The sequence below is a fragment of the Pagrus major genome, chromosome 11 (genome assembly GCF_040436345.1).
Source record: "Pagrus major chromosome 11, Pma_NU_1.0".
Taxonomy (NCBI): Eukaryota; Metazoa; Chordata; class Actinopteri; order Spariformes; family Sparidae; genus Pagrus; species Pagrus major.
In genome coordinates, this window is record NC_133225.1 from 21645196 (window position 1) to 21667183 (window position 21988).

General features: G+C 39.6%; 2 protein-coding genes across 2 annotated transcripts in view; both read right to left on the reverse strand.

Annotated features, from left to right (window-relative positions):
• kdm4b (lysine (K)-specific demethylase 4B) overlaps positions 1-7353 on the reverse strand; it is a 48334-nt gene extending 40981 nt beyond the window's left edge. The window contains 7 exon segments of the mRNA XM_073476495.1: positions 28-221; positions 664-778; positions 1879-2054; positions 2621-3055; positions 3057-3070; positions 7262-7280; positions 7282-7353. Of these exon segments, the coding sequence (XP_073332596.1) occupies positions 28-221; positions 664-778; positions 1879-2054; positions 2621-3055; positions 3057-3070; positions 7262-7280; positions 7282-7353 (1025 nt within the window).
• Positions 7354-9728: 2375 nt separating this feature from the next.
• Positions 9729-21031, reverse strand: uhrf1 (ubiquitin-like with PHD and ring finger domains 1). The gene is given in 18 exon segments (XM_073475788.1): positions 9729-9979; positions 10863-10961; positions 11634-11782; positions 11936-12038; positions 12415-12552; positions 12765-12927; positions 13036-13142; positions 13711-13815; positions 13940-14047; positions 14156-14279; positions 14584-14770; positions 14937-15052; positions 15630-15845; positions 16513-16664; positions 17436-17702; positions 17994-18156; positions 20884-20962; positions 20965-21031. Coding segments are annotated over 18 exon segments (2490 nt in total). The 3' UTR covers positions 9729-9832.
• Positions 21032-21988: the final 957 nt, after the last annotated feature.

Genomic DNA, 21988 nt, shown 5'->3' on the forward strand with positions numbered 1-21988 from the left:
TTAAGAAAACAAAAAACATGGACTCACCAGGACTTGGACTGTCCAAAGTGCAGGTAGTTGATGCTGTAGAGATCCATGTCCTCAGTGTGCCAGGCGAACGTGGTCTTCCACATGCCAAAATAGAGGTAGGGAGTGTTGACACCCTCAATGACAATGCCACACTCCTGCTCCACCATATCCAGCAGTGTGTTGAGGTGGCCAATGTTCCACTCGCGAATGTCCTGAACAGAGACAACAGGCATTTTTATGAGTAGTTTGCACACTACACACAAATCAGTCCTGAATGTCTATCAATGACCACCAGATGGTGCTGTATACTAATTTTTGATCTGGTTATCACAGTGTCAAATTCACTGAGCAGAGTACTACAATAACACTATTTGGTGCAGAGACATTTTTTGATGCTGGCAACAAGTCATAAAAACAAAGTAGCTGTCTTATATCAAGGAAATAATATTACTTCCATTATTATGGGTAATATTATCATCCAGTAATATCTGTAAACCAGCAATTCTGAAAAAGGTCTATTGTCACTACAAAAAAACAATAAATGTAAAATATAAAAAATCACCAAGCAATAGTCACGTTGATCAAAGTATCTAGCCTAATCAGCAATGTCAGCAAATCAGCCCTATCCAATGAGCACTAACAAACAACCCTCACCTCATCATAGATGGAGCCACTGACATCAGCGCCATAAATGGGTGACACAAAAGTGAGGTTCTTCCAGTACTTCCTCTCTAGGTCGTCAAAATCTTTGTGCCGGGGTGTGCAGTACCTGAAAAAGCACAGCAACAGTCAAATTATAACAGTGAGCAGGGAGATGGCCCAGTACCATAAACAGTTTTCAGTTCAGTTTGTAGACCTACATTAGGTAGCAAGCTACATGCTAGTGACTGAAACCTGACCAAAAGAGGCCCAACAACCCATAAGGAAGGATAAATACATTCTTATAGCAGGTGCTATTTTTGAACAACTTATTTGTGCTGACATTCTCAATGTGTGCTGCAGATGCATGATGCTTTTAATAAGAGACTCAGATTTTTTTCTAAATAGCTTTAACTTCTCAACAGCAGAAAAGAAAAGGACATTCTCATCATTTTTATATGAAATAGATAGTATTTTACATGCCCACGCCTAGACAAAATCACCTATAGATATATTGTATAAATATAGATATGGTTTAACTTTTGTTTTTAGTGAACTTCATTTGCATTTTATAACCACTAGAGGGCAGAAAATACACTCCAAATCAAGTCTGCAGCAACAAGGTTTCATACACTACCTATAGAGGTATTCTTCGTCTTCTTCATGTTTCTTTGGTTTCTAACTTTGATTTTTTCTAACATTGATCAATTGAAAGATACTCTTAAATGCATGTTCATACCCTATTTTCATTTAAATGAATCATAGAAAATCCCCTTTGAGACAATATCATCTGCAAATGGAGAATAAATAAAATCAATAAAAGCTGCCACTGAAATCAGCTTTAAAAGAGTATATTCTGATGTAACTCAAGCAGAAAACAAACTATTTTTCTTGCTATTAGAGTTTCATGCCAATCAAAGATACAAATGACATTGTTACAGATGTAGGGGTGTTTGGATAAGTGATAGAAGTTTTTACTTTTTGATAAACCAATGTTCCTCAGTCATTAAGCTTATATTTTATGTATTCAGTTATTTTAAATGGTTGTGTCAGAGGAGAAATTGTATCTCAGCACTTGTATGACACTGAGCAAATATTGCTTGGGGTGACGAAAGCAACATAGTAGCCTCACATCATTAGATTCAGTGCCTCCTAAATGAATAATTGATCTGTCCATTAAGATAAAAAGGAACCGCATTCATGAGAAAGCCCACTGGACCGGGAACTTACCTCTTACTGTTGGCCAGTTTGCGGTACTCGCTCACAGTCATAGATTTCTTCTGGATGTTGTACTGAGTGAACAGACCCGACTGTCCCGTCACCACCTGCATGATGGGAGCTGGAATCACCATATCCTCGATGGTGTCATAGGACCTCCGTGGCTTCCAGCCCTCTGGAGGAATCACCTGGTGAAGGAGACAGTTGTTTACCATTTGTTTACATCGGTAAGCTGACACAATGAGCTGTAGAGCACATGCATCTTGACAGTCAACAAGAATATTACTAACAGCCCATCCAGTTTATTGTGGATTATCTGGGGTTGGTACAGGTCTTTAAACTGACATTCAAATCCTGTTTAATTCCACTGTAGACGGTTTGAAAAATTGATACTATCTATTTATTTCTGACACAACATAACATAAAATGCCAAACAATAGCTGATGATTCTAGCTTCTAAAATGTAAAATTAAAACATTTTAAATTTATCATTAAAATTATGAATATTTGGGTTTTTGTTTATATACAAAACAAAATATGGGATTTTCCTGTAAGTAACTTGTAACAGGCATTTGTCAATATAGTTTTGATAGTTGTAGACATCTATACTTGTTTTAAATAGAGGCTTGACTACACCAGATTAAGAAGGAATGGGCAGTAGCTGCTGACAGGATGCAATGTGTAACAATTAAACCTCACCATAACAGGACTGTGTATGCATGAGAGTGTGTTAATGTATGTGTGCTGTCCTCACCTTTGCCAGACCAGCACGGTGAGCTCCTTGACTCTCCATGTAGACAATGTATTTTGCAAAGTCTTTGAACTCCTCCATGGTGGGGCGGAAGGTCATGATCTTGCAGCTGGGGTTCTTGGTGCTGGCTGGCGGGACAGGCAAAACTGGTGGCACCAGAGGGGGCGGGGGCAGGTCAGGACCTGGAACAAGGCCTGGGATCACATCTTGGTCTATAGGCTGAGAAGGGATGAGATCTGGAGCAGCATCATGTTCTGAGGACCCCGCTGTTTCAAGCGTTTCAGCTATGACTGGCTCCTGGGTAGGAGTCTGGTCTTGGGCTGCACTGGGGCTGAGGTCAGGAGGAGAGTCTGGGGCAGTGTCGGGGGGTGAGGCTGGGACAGGGTGAGGAGCCGGCACCGTGTCCATGGGCATGTCTGTAGCCATCGGGTCTTTTAAAGGCTGCAGGTAAACCTGGAAGGGGAAGCATTGGCAATCAGAGCATATTCAGTCTGTTTCAGCTTCTTTCAAAATGCCACAACCTTTCCTGCAAACCAAATTGGGAGAAGCTGCAAGGTGGACAACAGGTTCAGGGGATGAAGTATCTAGAAGTTATTAAAGGAGTGCATGGTGCTTTTTCCAACATAACCACAAGACATGGGTGGCTTGAGCAACCGGGCTAATTAGGTGAAGGGCAGAAGAATGTACATATAGTGCTGGTACTAGGGATGTAACGGTATGAAAATTTCACACCATGGTAATAGTGACCAAAATTATCACGGTTATCGGTATACTGCGGTATTTTTAAAATGTCTTCAAAATGTTGAAAAAACACTGATACACTGATAAATTGAAATAATTTCACCAAGATTTATATTTAAATAGATTTATTATAAATTAAAAGGGTTAAGGTATAAGCAGCCTGTTTTTGAAACGCGTCCTGTAATGTCTGCGTTACAGAGGTAGAATGAGATGTACTGGCAGTAGCACTCGATTGGCCAGCAGACCCTCTCTGTGAAAAAAATGAATAGAAAATGTCATTATTAATTATTACTGTCATTGTTACTTAATACTAAGGGTGCAACCAACAGATCACAAAACTCACAATCTAGATCATATCACTTTTGTGAGAAACAGGTTGGATAATTTTTTAGATCAAAACAAAAAGGATTATTGTTAAATTAATTATGAATACTCTATTTTGGCTCTTATCTCTATAGACACTTGTTATATTCACCATTTTATATTATTCTTTATATATAGTCTATTCTACAAATAATCCACAAGTATTATATATTTCTGATATTACTTATATATATATATATGTTGGCTGTCTGTCTCTGTCTGCTTGCTCGTCTGTTGTCAATGGACTCGGTCAATCTGATTGGTCAAATGGCTGCTGAGCCACAGGTAGACGCTGCTCCGGTGAACGGAGCTGAGATGAAAGTCAGTCATCTCAGTCAGTTTGCATTCACTAACTCAGTCCACCCAGTACGTGTTTGTCTCAAATCCTCCTCACTGCAGCTCTGCATCAATATTTGGGGAATTATTAGGTCGACTTTAAAAAGTGAAATCTACAATTAATAAGTGGTTCAGATAACGTGCCAAATCACGGATCAACTTCGTTCAGTTATACCACTATCTGGTCAGTTTGCATTAGTGACAACAGCAAATTAGACAGAGAAAACTCGACATACACACATCATGCACCCCAGCTTAAGGTTAATTTACCTTGCATTCGCTTAACAGTTGAGGGTGATGGTCGCGCAAATGAGTAAGTAAATTGGATGTGTTGCCGCCCCTCGCAACAACTTTCTTCTTGCAGCTCCTGCAGATAGGGCTGCCATCCTCGACCAGCTGTCCCTGAGCATTCTTATAATAACCAAAATACGCGTAGACTTCAGATTTGGTTCTCTTTGAAGGCGGAAAAATGCCTACTATCACGTCCTCCCTCCACCATGTCTTCTTCACTACATAACAAGTGCACTTTGCACGCTGCGCCTGCGTAGGGAGACTTGGATAAAGTATCTCGCGAGCTTTCCACACCGTGGTTATCGACCGCGGCGGTTACCATGGTAATTAAAACTTAAACGGTAACCTTCACCGTCGGGAATTTTACCGTGGTTTACCGTGACACCGGTAACCGTTACATCCCTAGCTGGTACAATAAAACTAGAGATCATAACAGCAGACACAGATTGGTTTTAGAATCAGTTTCTGTTTTTTAGTCAAAACTAACTTTTGTCAATAGTGTTCATGGAAAAAAATCCAGGCAGAAACTACTACTGATGTGACCAAAAACAACCCAACTGGACACCATTTCTGAATTTTTGTCTGAACCAAGGTATCCATGCTCACCTGAAGAATACCACTTGCAGTATTGTTTAAAGGGTAAAAATTACTCTGAGAAACAAAACTTAAGGTTAACTGCTACTGGGCCTAACAATGTTTCAGGAGGAAGCCCTGTGTTATATAGTAAGCCTATCTGTTTTTGCATAAACATTTAAACAGATGGTAGATAAAGTACATTTTGTTTCCCTCACATCATTCACCAACTGCCCATCTCCCTTTCTGTCTGTCATCCACATACTCCCTTTCTTTATCTCTCTCTCCTAAGACCAGTCAGACTTAACTTCAATTTACAGGATATTTCCTCCCAACACCCTAATACTGAAACAACTACCAACTAATGCTTACTTACTTTTTCAACAGACGTTGTAAAACTTTAGCAGCCCTGAGGCTTCTGTATGACTATGCAGGAGCACCAAGTACAGCAAACTCTCTCCTGATAGCTTCAAGGCCACAGGTGCATATACTGCATTTCAGCTCTAATTTCCAGTTACTGGTGCAATTAGTCAATGAATCTATTAGTCAGCTGAAAGAAATTTGAGTCAGCAACTATTTTGAGAATCTTTCAATCTTGAAGGAATTTTTTCACGCAAAATGACCATCCACTCTTGGCTTGAGCTTTTCCAATCTGATGATTTCTCATTTTTTATATTAAACTGAATATCTTTAGGTTTTTGGCTGTTGGTATGACAAACAAAGCAATAAGCAGATGTCACACTGTGCTCAGAGAACTTGTGACAATTGAAAAAATAGATAGCTGATAGTTGCAGCTATACTTAATCTAGGCGAGAAAACAGCATATGTTCTACATGGGTCTTATTTGGCTATGTTCCTTTCCCCCAATACTTCATAAAATCAAAAATGTGTCCATTTAGTCAGGTACTATAGTCAGCAGAGAGAATAGAGTTGTGTCTTTCAAGAGAGAACTGCAATGCATCAGTTATTTTTGAGAGATTTCCCATCACAAGACATGCAGGTGACAATATATTAACTGTTAGATGAAGATGTTATCTGATTGAGGTTGAACTGACATGACATTGGCACTGTCAACCACACAGCCAAAACCTCAATAAATATGTCTCGGTGACTGCAATAAATGTGCCACTTTGTGTTTTTTTAATCACACTTGACAATATAGACGGGTATAATAATGATATCTTTATTTAAAAAAAGATTTCAGCTTCAGGACTGGCATGTCAGAAAATGATAACCCATTTAACATTACAATTTGCTTTAAAACACTTAAACAAGCTTTGATATACTGAATATTGTTTCTGGCTTAAACTGAATAAATACACACAAAACATCTGTCATCCACAAGGTAAAAAGCAACACTAGCTGTAGATCCACTGTGAGTTCCTACTGCAATCCAAGGCAAATGGAGACAATTCAACTAGTCATTTGCATGAAGCACAAATAGCCTGTAGTCCATGAAAACATGCCCAGAGCTTGAAACAGCACAGTCAGCTTTCAACCACGTGAATGAAAATAGAGTAGTTAGGCATGTTTTGCTTTAAAATTACATTTACAAATAAATCACACTCCAACACAACAGTGTGTCCTCCTTAGTGACTGAGAAAGGCATAGCTGGCGGTTCATAAAGCAACCAAAGTAACAATTTACAGCAATCTTTACTTAAAAAAATATTAACAGCCACTCATCCAAATTCGTGTAACGTTATCTCACAAGCAAGGACCCTCTTTGAAACCGGGACTGACCTATTCAGGAGGTGCAAGGCCACATGACCCCCAGCTGTCTAACCACAACAAAAATGGGCCTACAAAGCCCCTTTAACTTCATCCGGGCCTGAAGTGTATATACTGCAGCACGCTGCCCTCCGCAATGAGCACTGAGATGCTAATACGCACAAACTGCTTTGGTAACGTAACCCCTGATAGCTAACTCCTTTATCTGCTTGGTGTGAGTAAATGGAGCTGTTGAGGCTACTGCTGCTAAGGGCGACGATGGCTCTGCACAGCTGACATTAACTGTTAGCATTTTATCTAAGATGACAGCGAACAAAAAACTGTAGCCGACACGCTAACAAATTAATACAACGTGCAACTCGCTTTAACATTTAATAGGGTCCACCAGAGATGTGCCAAGACGTGAAAGCAACCGTTCAAGCAGAACTGCACTTTACCGTACCCAAACGTTTATGTGCTCTTAGCCAACACTGGCTAGCTCGTAGCTAGCTACTTCCATATCTGCATTTAGAAAAAACAAAACACCGCGACGACAGACAGCACACATCACTATTACACGAGCATACGGTCATCGAAAATGAATAAAATGAGCCCTTTTGAAATATATTACCTCCTGCAGCAAAGTAGTGTCCTCTCTCTGTTTCTTTCAATCGATTTGGTTTCGCTTTGTAAAAATTCCCTTGATCGATTTTCTTCTAGCATTAGCTAGCTGGAGCTATATTGGAGTCACGCCCACTTTAGAAAGCACATCTTGCGATTGGTTGAATCACCCGGATGATAGAATTCTTGGCAACAAAGTCAACAACATGATTGGCTTGTTGATTTATTGACACACAAGTCAACCAATGATGATAGGCACTTACTACTATTCGTCATCGGTGCTTGTACTTAAACGATGTGCACGCACCTCACGTAGACACTGCCGGGTTCGCTAAGGCTTTTATGCTCTATTGACCATGACAAAAATAAAACAGCCACAAAGCAAATAAACATGTTTTACCAGTAACCTAATGATGATCCCGATAGGAGTTCGTCCAAGAACACATCATGCCCCATTAAGGTGTTCATTTTCCAGAGAAGAACACATCATGCCCGATTAAGGTGCTCATTTTCCAGTTTCTCTGAATCTTGTGTTTGAGTGACTTCCTACCCTTTAGTAGATAATAAGAACATTTGAAATCGTTTTTGTACCTAAATCTATTATTGAAAAATATTATTTTGATTGAGAAATATATTTTTTAGCAGGTTTATATTTATCCATATTCTTCTTATTCATGTGTATTCATGCAAGTTTAATTCCGTCTTTTAGACAGTTAAAGCTGATGGTAACAGGTATAGAGTATTGTCAGCATTGTGTACAGTGGAGTGTGCAAAAAGTGACACTACTAATTTTAAACAGTTGAGTAGTCCCTCAATGCACACAATGAAGAGGAACAGAAAACCATGGTGTCATGGGGAGACAGGACAAGCTAACCCAGGTGCGAAGATCATTATACATAACAAAAAAAACTTGACAAAACATCTAATTTTCATGTTTTTATTGAATAACACTGAAAATGTATTGACAAATCTTTGCACCGAACGTGTGCAAGCAATTCTAAAACTACATATCAAAACTAAAAATGGACTAAAAATTATACAATTTCTGAAAATATACATTTCCCAGTCTATGCAAATATTTGTCTCTGTTAAAACTCAAAATGCTGGCATGTGGATGGACATTGTCACACACTATTGTTGAAATTCAACACCAAATATTCATATTCAAGACAAAAGGCAACGGCAAAATATATAACAAATTCAGATAATTTAGCTGATTCAATATCAAATTTCAAGAAGAGTGTGTGGAATTTCCTTAACTGTTCAACTTAATCCCAGCATTTTGTTTTTTGTTTTTAAATTGAGGTCAGGTATTACAAGTGACCACAGGAGACAACAGTCTGAATGAACACCCCACCCCACCCCCCACCCCACAGATGGCAGTTATAGATTATAAAAAAAAAAAAAAAAAAAAAAAAAAAAGGTACAAATTTAAATTTTTAGCAAAAAGTACAAATAAAGTTTCTAGACTCAATTGGGTTTGAGTGTCAGGGACAATGTCTAAGAGCTAGATAGATGGGAGATTTACACTACACTCTTGGTTAAGCACTTGTTTCTTTGGACTTTATCAAATGGAACTTATTCAAACAAGGGGAATCCAAATCTATAACAAAATATAAGAACCGTAAGAATCTAACGTGTTTAGCATTCAAAGTTTTATCAAATTCATAGTAACTTTTAAACCAACTCTCAAATAGAAATATAAAATTAATGCATGGAAATAGTTATATAGTGGAAATAGGAACCAATACAGAAAGTTAGAAAAGCCAACCACATTTGATGACACTGCTCACCAACAAGACACTTCCTCTCAGACTGCTGAAGGAGAAAAACAAAGAACTTTTCTCACAAAATGTCATGTTAGTGCAATCTCTATCATCTGATCATGCCAGGACTAACACATAAGACTATCATCTTGATAATTTGTATAGTTAATAAACTTCTCTTAACAGGAAGCTGCATTGTGTTTATAAAATTTGCAGCAAGCTCTTTGTCTCAGTGTTTACAAAGTACAGTACAGACAAGTCATTTGCTACAGGAGACATGGGGCCTTCCAAGTTAGATGTGATGTAGACCGCAATGATCAGATCTTTAAGAAATGGCACCAAAATGACGACCAACCACAGCCAAACTAACGGCAGACCAGCTAAGATTGAGATTCTAAACAACAGCCATGTAAAAAATAATCTCCAAACAAGTTGGGCAAACGGCTAAACCACCTTTGACTTATGTTCTCTTATGGAGTGCTAAACATGGAGGGATTTTGTTAAAAGTAACAAACATTTTACGTGGATAACATTAGGCATTAGTTAATGGAACAAAATGAAAAGCTGGGAGTAAAATCACAGTTGAAGGCGTTAACGGAGTAATGGTACAGTCATAAGGGAATTTTCAATTATCATTAACTACGCATCATGGCAGATCCAAGGTGAAAAATGGTAGCATTGAAGTCCACAAAAAATGTAGTTTTATAATCATTAAAAATATATTAAGAGAAACTGATTCTTTATTGCCTCTACTGAAAATTCCCCTTACAGTTTACATCACGTTTCCTCAAGCACTGAGTAGGCAGAACCAATAATCATCGCCCATTGCTGTACCCTGGGAAAAACTGATTTAGAATGTCTTGCAGGGATTTGTTGACGGCCATGGAGTAGTTTTTGCCCAGGTCGTGCCTGCAGGCCGGGCAGGTGTACACCTCTGCTTTGAAGGACCGCTGAAGGCATTCCTGGAGGAAAAAGAAACAAAGTAAATATTAATTTGTGATTTTAAGATTGCTGTAAGCTTCTTTAATGGTTTCCTGCATTCCTCAGAATGTCATTTGAGAATTTCAGCAACATTTCTTTATCAGAGGCAGGTGTAAGGTAGTTATGTGTCAATAGATCAAAAGCTACTACAGGTACCATGACATTTAGGATAACCAGACTAACCCCACCACTAATGCAACACAATAAAATAAAAAAACGGGTATTTTTTCAGTCATATAGACTCATGAAAAATGGGAACAAAAACAAAAGTGTTGCGTTGATATTTTTGTTAAGTTAGTGTAAGCTTAAAGACCTTTATAAAAAAATACATACTTCTGTCAAATTTTGAGCACACATTTGTTAAAATCTGTTAGTGATCACCTCTTTGCCAAAATTATTCATCACATCACACAACATTATGCCACAGATTCTTTGAGCCACAAGTTGAGGAACTGTGCATTTGTTATGCCGACTGCAGGAAAGTGTCCAGAGCAGAAGTGCTCACTGACACAGATCAACAGATTTCTGCTCAAAATCTGAGGGAAATAATTATTTTGTGTGCATAAAAGTCTTAAATCTTTTACTTAAGCTTCTGAAAGATGTGTTGAGTTTTTATTTTTGTTAAGTGTATTATTCATCGAAAACATCCCTCAGCTGTTTAAGGGTTTACTGTTAGGGATTGTGTAACTGCATACAAGTCAAGTAAAAAAACAAAAAAACAAGAACTTTCCTTCACCAATTTCTAAATTTTAAAGTGATGTAAATGTTTACTTTTTGCACCTGCTATTGAGTTGTAAATCCAGCTTTCCTTAGTCTACAGAGTTCCTTGGGTTCCCGAATTTTGAGACCATGATAGTTTCTTACCCTGCAGACATTGTGTTGGCACTCTGTGGTGATGGGCTGAAAGACCACTTCTTGGCAGCAGATGCAGAGAAAAACTTCTTCAACTTTGTTCAAGAATTTCTGCAGAAGAAAAATAAATAAAAAATTAAATGTATGAAAATGCATTACAAACTGCAGCAGCTGAGAGCTCAGGAACAGTTTTCTGCCATTTCAGGTTTTTCCATGTGTGACACATTCCTCAGTTGTCATTTACACTTTAAAATAAGCTTATCTGATGCTCAGAAACAAGTTAATCACCTAGAGACAACTCATTCAGACTGTGGATTCAAGTAACAATAAATCTAGCACTGACAACCTTCTACCCAACAGTCACATAATACCTATTTTTAGTTAAACAATTCATCCACTGTAATCAGAGACTTAATATTTTGTATGCATAAACACTGTTGTGATTTCTTATTATTGTTATCACTAGAACCACGTGGTGCTGGCAACATGATACATCTTCATTTCTAAAAGGGATAACATGCTGCAGATTTTAGGCTTTTCCACTTGAAATCACACCTATGTGATGCATTAAGTATTGACTGGTAGTACATTTGTTATGCTCGGGGCTTCTCTTCAACTCTACATGATTCATTTATCACCACAAAATTTTATTGGCTAAATGTCACAGAATGCAAAAGGTGTTGAAGTGGTTTAAAATTCCCAAGCTCAGTTTACTGCTTTCTTGTTCCCATATACAATTTCCTCCAAACATAAGCTTCAAAAAATAAAAACAGGCATTCTCACCGGTCCAAGTGACAGTGACTCCATGGCTTCACCCCACACTTTCTTGTTTGCCTCGTCGTTCTTGATGAGCGCTTTCTGCTCCTTGGTAAGCTTGTACTGTTCTACCTTCATTTTCTTAGGAGTCTTGGCTGGTGAGGTCTTGGTGGATTCTGAGAGAAAGAAACAAATTCTAAATTCAAGGAGCTGTGGAGTGTGTTGGTTGCTGATCATGCTTAAGTATGCATGGCCCCGGGGTGATTTGCAGCAGTTTGTACAAACCCCTGTTAAATACCATGGTCAAGTAAAAAACACACAGAACTTACCGCTGCCCTGAGATTTTCTCTTCCTCTTTGCCTTGCTGGGTGTCGCTGCCTCCTCTTCCACTTCATTTTTGTTCTCCTTTTCTTTCTGATAACCAGCAGGATACTGAAACAAGATTGCGTCCATTTAAAATAAAGTTATGCTATTGTAAGCTATGAGCTCAAAGCACAGCAAACATTTGCATGTTTATTTACATTTTCTTTGACAGGTTATCATGGATTAGATTTGAATTCAACATTTCCTTTTTAACAATTACAAATGTTTACTAACTGAGGGTGTAGATCAAAGATATATCTTTAGTGGACATAATGCTAGTGCAATGTTGAGAAATCATGCTAACATCAGCAGGTTAGAAAGTCGTCCAAGTTCATTGAGATATTCAGGACTTGATTTCAAAGCAAGGCAATTGTTTTCATTCATTTAACACTTAAAATACATATTTGGACTTTTTGTATACAAAAACTGTAGACTGAATCTCTACCTGCATGGTGAGACCAAGCTTCTTGATACGTTCCTTGCCATCTCTAGTCCATGGCGCTGGCTCATCATCATCACGCTTCAGCAGATACCTCCAGACCAAGAAGCCAGACTTGCCCTTTGCTGGCCAGTACTTCACAATCTGAAAAAAGCCAATGACATGAACTAAAACCACGAAAAACATGCTCAAAGTTACAAGATTTCAGCAGATCTTTGCAGTTGAATCATTCAATTTATCAACATAACGTACGATTGTCACACCCCATGTTTGATACTTTAATAGTTTTCATAATTGTTCAGCCAGTTTGACAGCTACAAAGCACGAACAGAAGCCTGTTCAATGTTCCCTCATACCTTATAAATCCCATCATATCGGTTTCCTTCCTCAGGCGAATATTTACTGTGCTTGCGACCCTTGCAGCTGCGCACCACTCTAACCGGTTTACCCTCCTTCCAGTTCTTGGCCTCCGCTCCATTTTTGGCATTGACGGGTATGTTGCAGTTGAGAGCCAGCGCCCTGTTGAGAACCAGACAAATTAGATGAGAAATAAAATGCAGCAAAACAATTCAGAAATCCTGTTGATTCAAAGGCAGTTCTAGTATGTTATGTCCTTTAGAGTCGTACCGGTTCATGTGGGTGAGTGTCTGATCACATGATTGCTCAGCGGTCCTCTTGTTTCCAGAAAGATCTCTCCCTCCAGAGCCAGTGTAAGTGAACTCATTACCATCATCCTACAATGCAACAACAAATACATACACCACAAATATTACACACAAATACACAGAAGGTTTTAACCAAAACTGGTTGCATGGAAACACGTGCTTCAAACCGTCACGGGACATCTATTCTGATCATTTTAAAACAGATATTACTTGAGTCCGGACATCATTTAATGTGTTCTGCCCTCTTTCCAGGTCTACATGGTGGAGAGGCGATTCTGCTGCTCAGGTCCTACAGGTCTGGCAACACCTATAAGTTGCTCGGTTTCTCCTAGATCCAAATTCTTTATTTATTTACGATCTATTTTACCCGTCTCACCCTGATGATGTGACCACATTTATCCATGCTGTGCTCAAGGCATCTACTACATGCTTGTCCATCCTGGAAGACAAATGCGTAGCTCTTCCTGAGGTTTCTTAGATTGTTTCCCCAAAGGAGTGAGATTTAGGATGTTTTTCCTTATTCAAATCAAGGTTCTAAAAGATACAGATTTTAAAGCCCCTTGAGGGAAATTTGTGATTATACTATATAAATGAAATTGACTTGATATTACAATTAAAAAATGATATTAAAGCATACCACATCATCCTCATAGCCTCCTGCTAGGACCAGAGAGTAGGCACCATCGTTGCTCCTGCCATGAATCCCAGCTACATGTGGCCTGTGGACACCAGATTCACTGACCTAGAAAGCAGAATAAAAACATTAGTACTGTCCACTGGAACAGATGACCACAAAACCTATTGTATTGTTAATGCAGTATGTTTTTGTAACAGCATTAATTAAATTATCCTGTTGTTGGCCTGACCTGCACTCTGAACTTCCACAGGGAGCCGACAGGGATGCCAGGGATCGGGCCGTAGTGGTTGGACGGGACGATGGTGCACTGCTTAGTTCGACCAACACAGGCCATTCCCTAGGGGAGGAGTACGTGATTTGCATTTGAGAATGATGGAGTTTAACATCAAGTATAGCATCATAGCTAGCATGTAAGCTGTCAGCCCTGTGTCAGCCCAGCACTCACCTTGCCCCAGTCCCTCTGGCTGGAGGAGCTGGCGGAAGCCATCTTAGCTTTCTTCTTGCTCTCCTTCAGCTTCTCTCCGGCCTTCACAACCTCACTGGTGTCATTGCGGCAACCCGGGCAATACCTGAGACAGTATGACAGGTAGAGTAAAGCTCAAGTCAAGCTCAACTTATCAATAACACAAACACACAGTTTGGCCGGTTGAGTTCAGACTAACAAAAACAGTGTCGTGTTCAGTTTTTTGATTCAGCCAAGCAGCTCTGATACCATAAGGCTTTAAATAGTCAACTACAGAACAAATGGGCTACAAGTGAAGCTTTGAAGGACCTGAACACATTCTGACTTTATGACTACATTCAAAGAAATGTCATTCATATATGTGATTGTATTTAATGAAGACAGAAAGTTCTCGATCTAATCCTACTGACCAGTCTTCATCTTCTGGGATGGAGGTGAGCGGAGGGTTCAGGCAGTAAGTGTGAAAGGCCATGTCGCATTCGTCACACAGCAGCTGTTTGTCAGGATCCTGCTTGATGCCACAGATATGGCAGTTACACCACTGACAGTTCTTCTTGGGATCATCCTTACAGTGCTTGCACTCAGGCCCATTTGATCCTGGAGAATACAGACATTTCATTATATTGTGTTCCATTTTATTATAAAACATTTTAATAGGATGGGGTCGAGCCGTTTCAAAACCCTGAGGATTCACAAGTCAAAACCGCTCACAACTTCAATGGCTACTACCACAAAACGTTCAACATTTCATCTTTAAACCTACTTTTAAGTGGACTCTCAGATCCAGCTGGGGTGTCACCCAAAGAACCAGGCTCCTCGATTTTGTAGATTTCAGTCAGGAACATGATCCGGCAGTCATTAAGCGAGTCACCAGCATCACTGCAAACACACATGAAACTTAGGAGGGAGAATAGAAAATTGTACAGACAGAAAACTGCAGTATGTTATAGATGTATAAAAAGTAAGGTGATCTACTTTGAAACCACAGTAGGAAGCTAACATCTGCCCACCTTCTACTGCGGCATAAAATTTTTTTAAAAATGTGACATATCGATAAAACATGTCAACATAACCCGATGAACACCTGCCACTGTAGCAGGTTGAGCAGACATTTAACCTCCGGCAGTTATAGCTCCAACAACTCAACTATTTTGATAATCGAATTGTTTGATCAACATTTGCTGGGTCCACCTTCTTAAATAGGAGGACTTGCTGCTTTTTTTGTCATTTATGAGTTTTGAACTGTTGGTTGGACAAAAGAGGCAATGTGAAGATGTCGCCTGGGTTCTGAGAAATTGTTATGAGCAGTTTTCACAATTTTAACAGATTAAACAAGTAATTGTGAAATTAATCAACAGATTAGCTGATAATTGCTAGTTGCAGCCCTAATGGTAGTTACCAACTCTGTTCTACTACATAATGCTACAAGTAAACCACAACAAGCTAAAGCTCTTACCCGAGGATAATCTTGGCATAGATCTCTCGCAGGGTGCGTGTCTCCCTCTTCCTCTGGATCTCTGCGTCATACCAGTAGCCGCGTTCCTTGGGGTCGTCTGGGTTGTAGTTGACCATGACGACCATTCCTGGCTCCAACTGGTGCCACTGGTAGACCGTACGGGCTCGTGGACGAACATCCTTGTCCAGCAACTGAATCACCCCATTCTCTGGGTAGCTGTGATAGTAAACGTGATGCCATGTCAGTTTGCTGTTCAGTGGCGAACCACACATCACCACAGGTGCTTCCTACATAGCTGAATGTATGCGAGCAGCAGGTCTGCACAACTACACCACTTAGACATCCAACACTAATGCACTTGCAAGCTCACCAACACAAGAGCGCCTCTCAGAGGGAAAAGGATGCCACAACAAACCCAATGCTTCAGCTGCTAGGGTTCACCTTCTAATCTAACATGTTTCTGTCCTACCATGTCTTTCTTCACATATTTACACAATATATGAGGACACAACCATTTCAAGTTTCCAAGCTCACTGAGCAAGATTAGTACTCTAGCAAGCAAACTATAATACACACAGCAAGCCAACATTATCAAAACACTGTTTACAATGAATACATACTAATTTTATCAATTATGATTTTCAGTTTTGACTTTATAGACTTAAACATTTAGTTTCTCCATCTGCAAATATAATTCCTGACAACCAAAACAAACTCCACATTGCAGGTGGATGGTTATTGGTTTATGGTATGTTAGCTGGGCTCAATACGGTTTGATTTTCACAAAAACATCAGTTTTGTAAGACGGGACTCATTCCATCATTTACTGATGGACAAAATCTTTGGAAAAAAATCAATCATGAGTACAATACAAGATTCTTACTCTTCATATTTAACATGGTAGAGTGTCTCCTCTGCTGGTTCGGCCTCCGCAGCCTCATCTTTAGGCGTCTTTGTTGTCTTTGTAATGTTCAGAATCTGGGCCTCAAACCAAGCTCCCATGTTCAGGTCCCTTGCATCCACCAGCTCATTGATCTTCAGAAACAGAAAAGACATTGGGTCAAATTATACATTTTCACAGAGAAATAGAAAAAGAACAAAATCACACCTGCATTTTATCCACATCTCTTTTTTATTTTTTTTAATTCAAAGTGTTCACCATATAACAGCCACCTCAACCTTGTTCTTGTTCTACGAGGTACAAAGCAACTGGATTCCACAGAGTTCCACTAATCAGCCAAAACATCAAATTCACTAGAAGGTGAAGTGAATGACATTGATCGTCTCTCTACAATGTAATGTTCTGCTCAGAAACCTTGGGTCCTGACATTCAGGTGGATGTTCTCTGACACACACCAACCATAGAAACACCACTGCAGACCATGTACACTCCCTATGGCTTTGCCATTCCCTGATGGCAGTGCTCCTAACAGGACAATACACCCTGCCATAGCACAAAAACTGCTCAGGGATGGCTGGAGGAACATGGTAGAAAGCTATTGGTGCTGACTGGCCCTCTAACTCCACAGATCTCAATCTGACCGAGCATCCACCAGTTGTGCTGGAATAAGTCAGGGCCATGGAGGCCCCACCAAAAAACCACAGGACCCAGATTAGCAACAACAGTCGTAGATGGTTCATGACCTCTTCCCAACCTTGGCTGAAGCAGGTTGTACACTATAGCCTTTCACCACCTGTCCCCAACAGATATATTTCATTTCCCCCTCCGCACATAGCAAAAGTAACCTGTAATCACTAAATACTAACAACTTAACTGATCCCAATGATCAGCTTTTAAAAACTCACCTTGTAAAATCCAAACCCTGGATCGATGAGCTCTGGGGTGTTTGTCTGGGCAGAGGTGCCGGCAGTCTGGCCCTCTACCTCGCCGTGAGTGGAGCTCTTGTCAGACTCACTCTGAGTTGAGCCACAACCAGAATCAGAGTCGGAGAGCTCAGCTTCTTTTTCCTTGCTTTTAACGACATCACCAGAGGGCGCCTTCTGCCTAATAAGCAGCTGCACTATGTCGTTCAGGCCCACATTGTAGTCAAATATGGTGTGGCCGTCTTCCATCTGAGAAAAAAAATATATCACAAAAAAATGATGTAAAACGAAGATGAGCAGCATTTCATTTTCATCAATTGTTTCAGGGGCCACTCATTTTTCCTGCTGGTGTCTGCACACTCGGAAGAGATGTTCTGTCATAATAAGAAATTGTAATCATCTATGTCAACCTAAGAGGTTGCGTTTTGAAAAACACTCATACTTTGAGAGGCTTTCAGACCTGGACTTACTAAAACACAAATGCCACTATGAACAGCATGAAAGACAGATCTCAAATACATTTTAACCTTGCTGCCTCACCTGCTTGCCGCGGTAAAACAGCCTCTGCATCTCTGGCTCCACCTTGAAGAGCTCTGAGATTTTGACACGCAGCTCATCCACCTTGGTTAGTTTGGACAGGGAATCCACCCGATGGGTTTCCTTCCCATCCATTGTGCGCACTTGAATCCACATTGCAGCTGCCCTGTGTAAACAGCCAAACCATGACCCATTATAACCACAATAATCAGTTTTTTATTAGATCATTTACATCATCACCTCCAGCTGACATCAGTGATCAGAAGCTAGCCAGTTTTGTGTAATATAATCAACAGACTGAGCAGATTTGTCGGCTATAAAGTGTTATTTATTTGCATTTGAGTACAAGTTGTTTGGTCACTGCAAAAATCTTTGACAAATCACATTTTTAAACAAAAGGAGTACATGAAATAAATGTACAGATCAACCCGTATAAAAAGTGTGATGAGATATGAGTATTAGGTGTCGGACCAATTTTCAAACTTTTTGTTTTTAGTATTTTCTGCTTGGAGCAGCACAGTAGTGTAGGATTTTTTTTGTATACTTTGTAACAAAATTAAAGTCTTTCTCTGCTAATGCATGGATTAATACAGTAATATTAAACACACCTGATCATTGGTTGTCTTGATTAAAGTTCATGATATGTTTTTGCATACGATCAAAATGTGGATGAACATCCTTTTGAGGCTGTTCAGACTAGTGTTGTAAAAATATTTAAATATATAGACATATTGATTCTGAATATTTAAATGGTTTCAGTATTCAGTTTTAGCAGTACAGACAAACCTTTACCAGCTGTTTTTTTTCCCAGCAGTGCGTGTCCACATAGCCCCACCTACCCCAGAAGTAAATTAGATTCTGTTGTTCCTAACACACAGTACACAAGCCTTGTTATATTTATCTTTCAATAAAATTCTAATTTATTCCCTTAATGTTGTGTCAACTCTTCACCATGGTATCAAACATGCCATTTAATATTGATATTTTTCAGCTAATAATTCTCGTATCATGACAAGGCCAATTCAGTGACACTGACCAGGTCAACCTTCATTTTGAAGGTTTATTATTTTCTTGAATTAAAATTGTTGTGATTTAACTTGTTCTTACTATTTATGCACTGTTTGGTTTACTACGGATGGAACGAAAAAGACTATTACAGACTGCGAAAAAAAAGACTCACAATAACTCGATTGTGGCGAATTTTCATTATCTGGATAATCATGAATCTAGATGACGGGATGAATATTCTCACATAAATGACTTGAAACAGCTGCCTAGCTCACTGACGTACAGTCTTTTATTGGTTCTCTGATTTATTTTGAATTGCCTAAGCCTGTCACCATAGCTGTAGGCATAGGTTGCACATTGTACATGAGAGAGATGAGGTTACCACCATCTATTTACACTTTACTTGTGCCAGAAGACCTTATGATTTAGGATTTATTCATTGTTGCCAAATTAAAAGGTTGAAGTGATTTCAGTTGTTTATGGTGCAATTTTAGCTTTTATTTTAAAGTTAAGAATATTTTGATGATTATTGAGATAAAATTGCAAATCTCAATCATGCTGGACAGGGTAAGCGTGACATGACTTGCCTCGTGTTTACATGTATTCAACTTTGTTTTGTGTCTTGTACCCTGTGAACCATGACAGAACTTTCTGAACTGTGACTTTGACTGATGTCAAATTTAAAAATAGGTTATCATTAAATCCATATAAAAGCAAGCATTTTAACATTGCTGCTTTTTGTAAGGACTGTGTGGATATTGTTGCAGCACAAACTTCCTGTCAATTTCATCATTTAAGGTCAGGACGCTTTTTTTAAAACGGTCTCAATCACATTAACTTTATTCAGTGAATTACCCAAATGATTCTCAGTAGTAGAGTTATGATTATGCCAGTCCCAGTCCCGTGTATTGTCCTGCTGTCAGCACTGGGCTGTCACCTCAACAGAGTATGAGAAAGGGAGGGAACAAGCTGATTTAAATACAGTGCGGGAAACTGAGCTGCAGGCCACTCCCAGTTCTTTTAAAGCGAGCACATCCGGACGGGAGGGAGCGCTAGCAAACAATGTGCCCTCGCTCTCTGACAATAAAAGCACGCCGAAATACTACCTTGTTTGTAGTTTTAAATCGATTATTACAATATTAAATCGATCCTTTGCCCGCGGAGGCCGTGATCTGCTCTTATGTGGTGGTAAGGAGCGAGCTCGACGGCTGCTTGCCTTTTACTTTTGCGCTCTCAGCTGAGGTCCTGTTCGCTCTGCTGGCTCGAAATGAACCAACACCAGTGGGGGGGAAAAAAACACGAGTAATAACACCAAAAACAAACGACTTCCTCCAACCTACGAGGCGTGATACCACCGACACCATTCATTGTTTTCAAAATGCACACGAAAACATGAGCCAATTCATCACAATCCTGAAAAACAGGAAAATAGACAATCCGTTTAAGGTTAGCGTATTTGTTTTGCTTCACAGGAAGCCGTGGAGGAGCCAGGCTGGTTGAAATGTCACCATGCGCTGCACATTATGCAGCTTTACTACAGATAAACAACACAAGATAACAGTCAAGTTTATCACCCACCCAGCAATGCTTAGCTACAGCACACCACGTTACAACTTATTGTTAAGAGAGCTTTCAACTAGTGCGTTACCAACAAGAAATCAGAGTGCATTCAACAACACGAAAACTGTCCTGGTGACAGAAAGATTTGATTCATTTTTAATTTAACATCTGGCCGGCCAGGGCACTTGGTGCAGCACATCAAGCCAAACAGAAACGAGGTAGGACTTTGTCAAGTTAGCTAACCTTAGTAAGCTAGCTAGTGAGTGAAGATATCAATGAATACATTTGTAAAAGTTATCAGAACATGAGGAAAAAGCTGCTTTACCTGTTTGTTCGTCCAAGTGAAAGCAAGAAATTGACGTTTAAGGAGTAACGCGCACGTTTTCTCCAAATAACTCTTAAAGCAAGGTTTGCACGACCAACTCTATGCCTTGCTGGAGATAGATCAATGAGTTATTCTTCAAGACTTTCATAGCCCGCCTGCTCTAAAAAAGTCCGCTTCATTATTGGTTGATTTTCTCTGGACAAGTCGAGCTCATTGGCCGGCAGACCTGTCAATCTGGAATGTGACTGGAGCTTAGCCTCAGCGCGCGAAACGACATTCTCGTGGGTGCAGCTCGCCTCCTGACAAGTTATCGCGAGATTACGCAGCGCCCTGTAAACCGGTAACCCGGAGAGACAGATGGTGGTTCTGGTAAACAACCTCGCTGGTCGTGTTGTTTATCACCTCTGACGCACGACTGCCTCGTTATTTGGTTTCACAATGAGTCTCATTCTTGAAACAAATTGTCCGCGTTTGTTCAACTTTTGTGTGGAAGCCACGGATTGACTCAAACAATGCTGTTTAATTAATGAAGTGCAATTACGTCTCCTTTTGTTTGGCGGGAGCTGAAGGCGGAAGAGGCCACCTCAGTTCAAGCTAGTTCCCTGAAAATCAGAAGTAGGCGTTTGTGTGAGGGGAGGACCTATATTGGGTACATAGATTATATAAATTGTGTGCGTTTGTTTGCAAAATGTGTGGTTGGGCTGTCCTTGAGGCCCTCTGATCCCTGTGGCCACTGCATTCACGTCTCAATTCTGGCCCTCCAGCCATTAGTTAAAAATAAACAGTCATAAAAATAATAATTAAAACGTGTACACTACTCTAAATTAGTCAGGGATATGGAAAAAACGCCAAACGAAATGTGTTACAAAAATGTTCACAAAAAACAAAATAAAAACTCAGAAATGTCACAGAATAAACAATCAAGTGAATTTCCCAATATATCTAATTATTTTTGAGCAGTGTAGGCCTAGGCTAGGATTTGACAAGCACAAATTATTTCCTAAAACCTAGATCTGTCTGTAACACAATTGACCTTTATGTGATGCCATTTTCATGCAGAATAGTTACTTTACTAACAAGTTCTGCCAAGAGAAACATAAGGAAA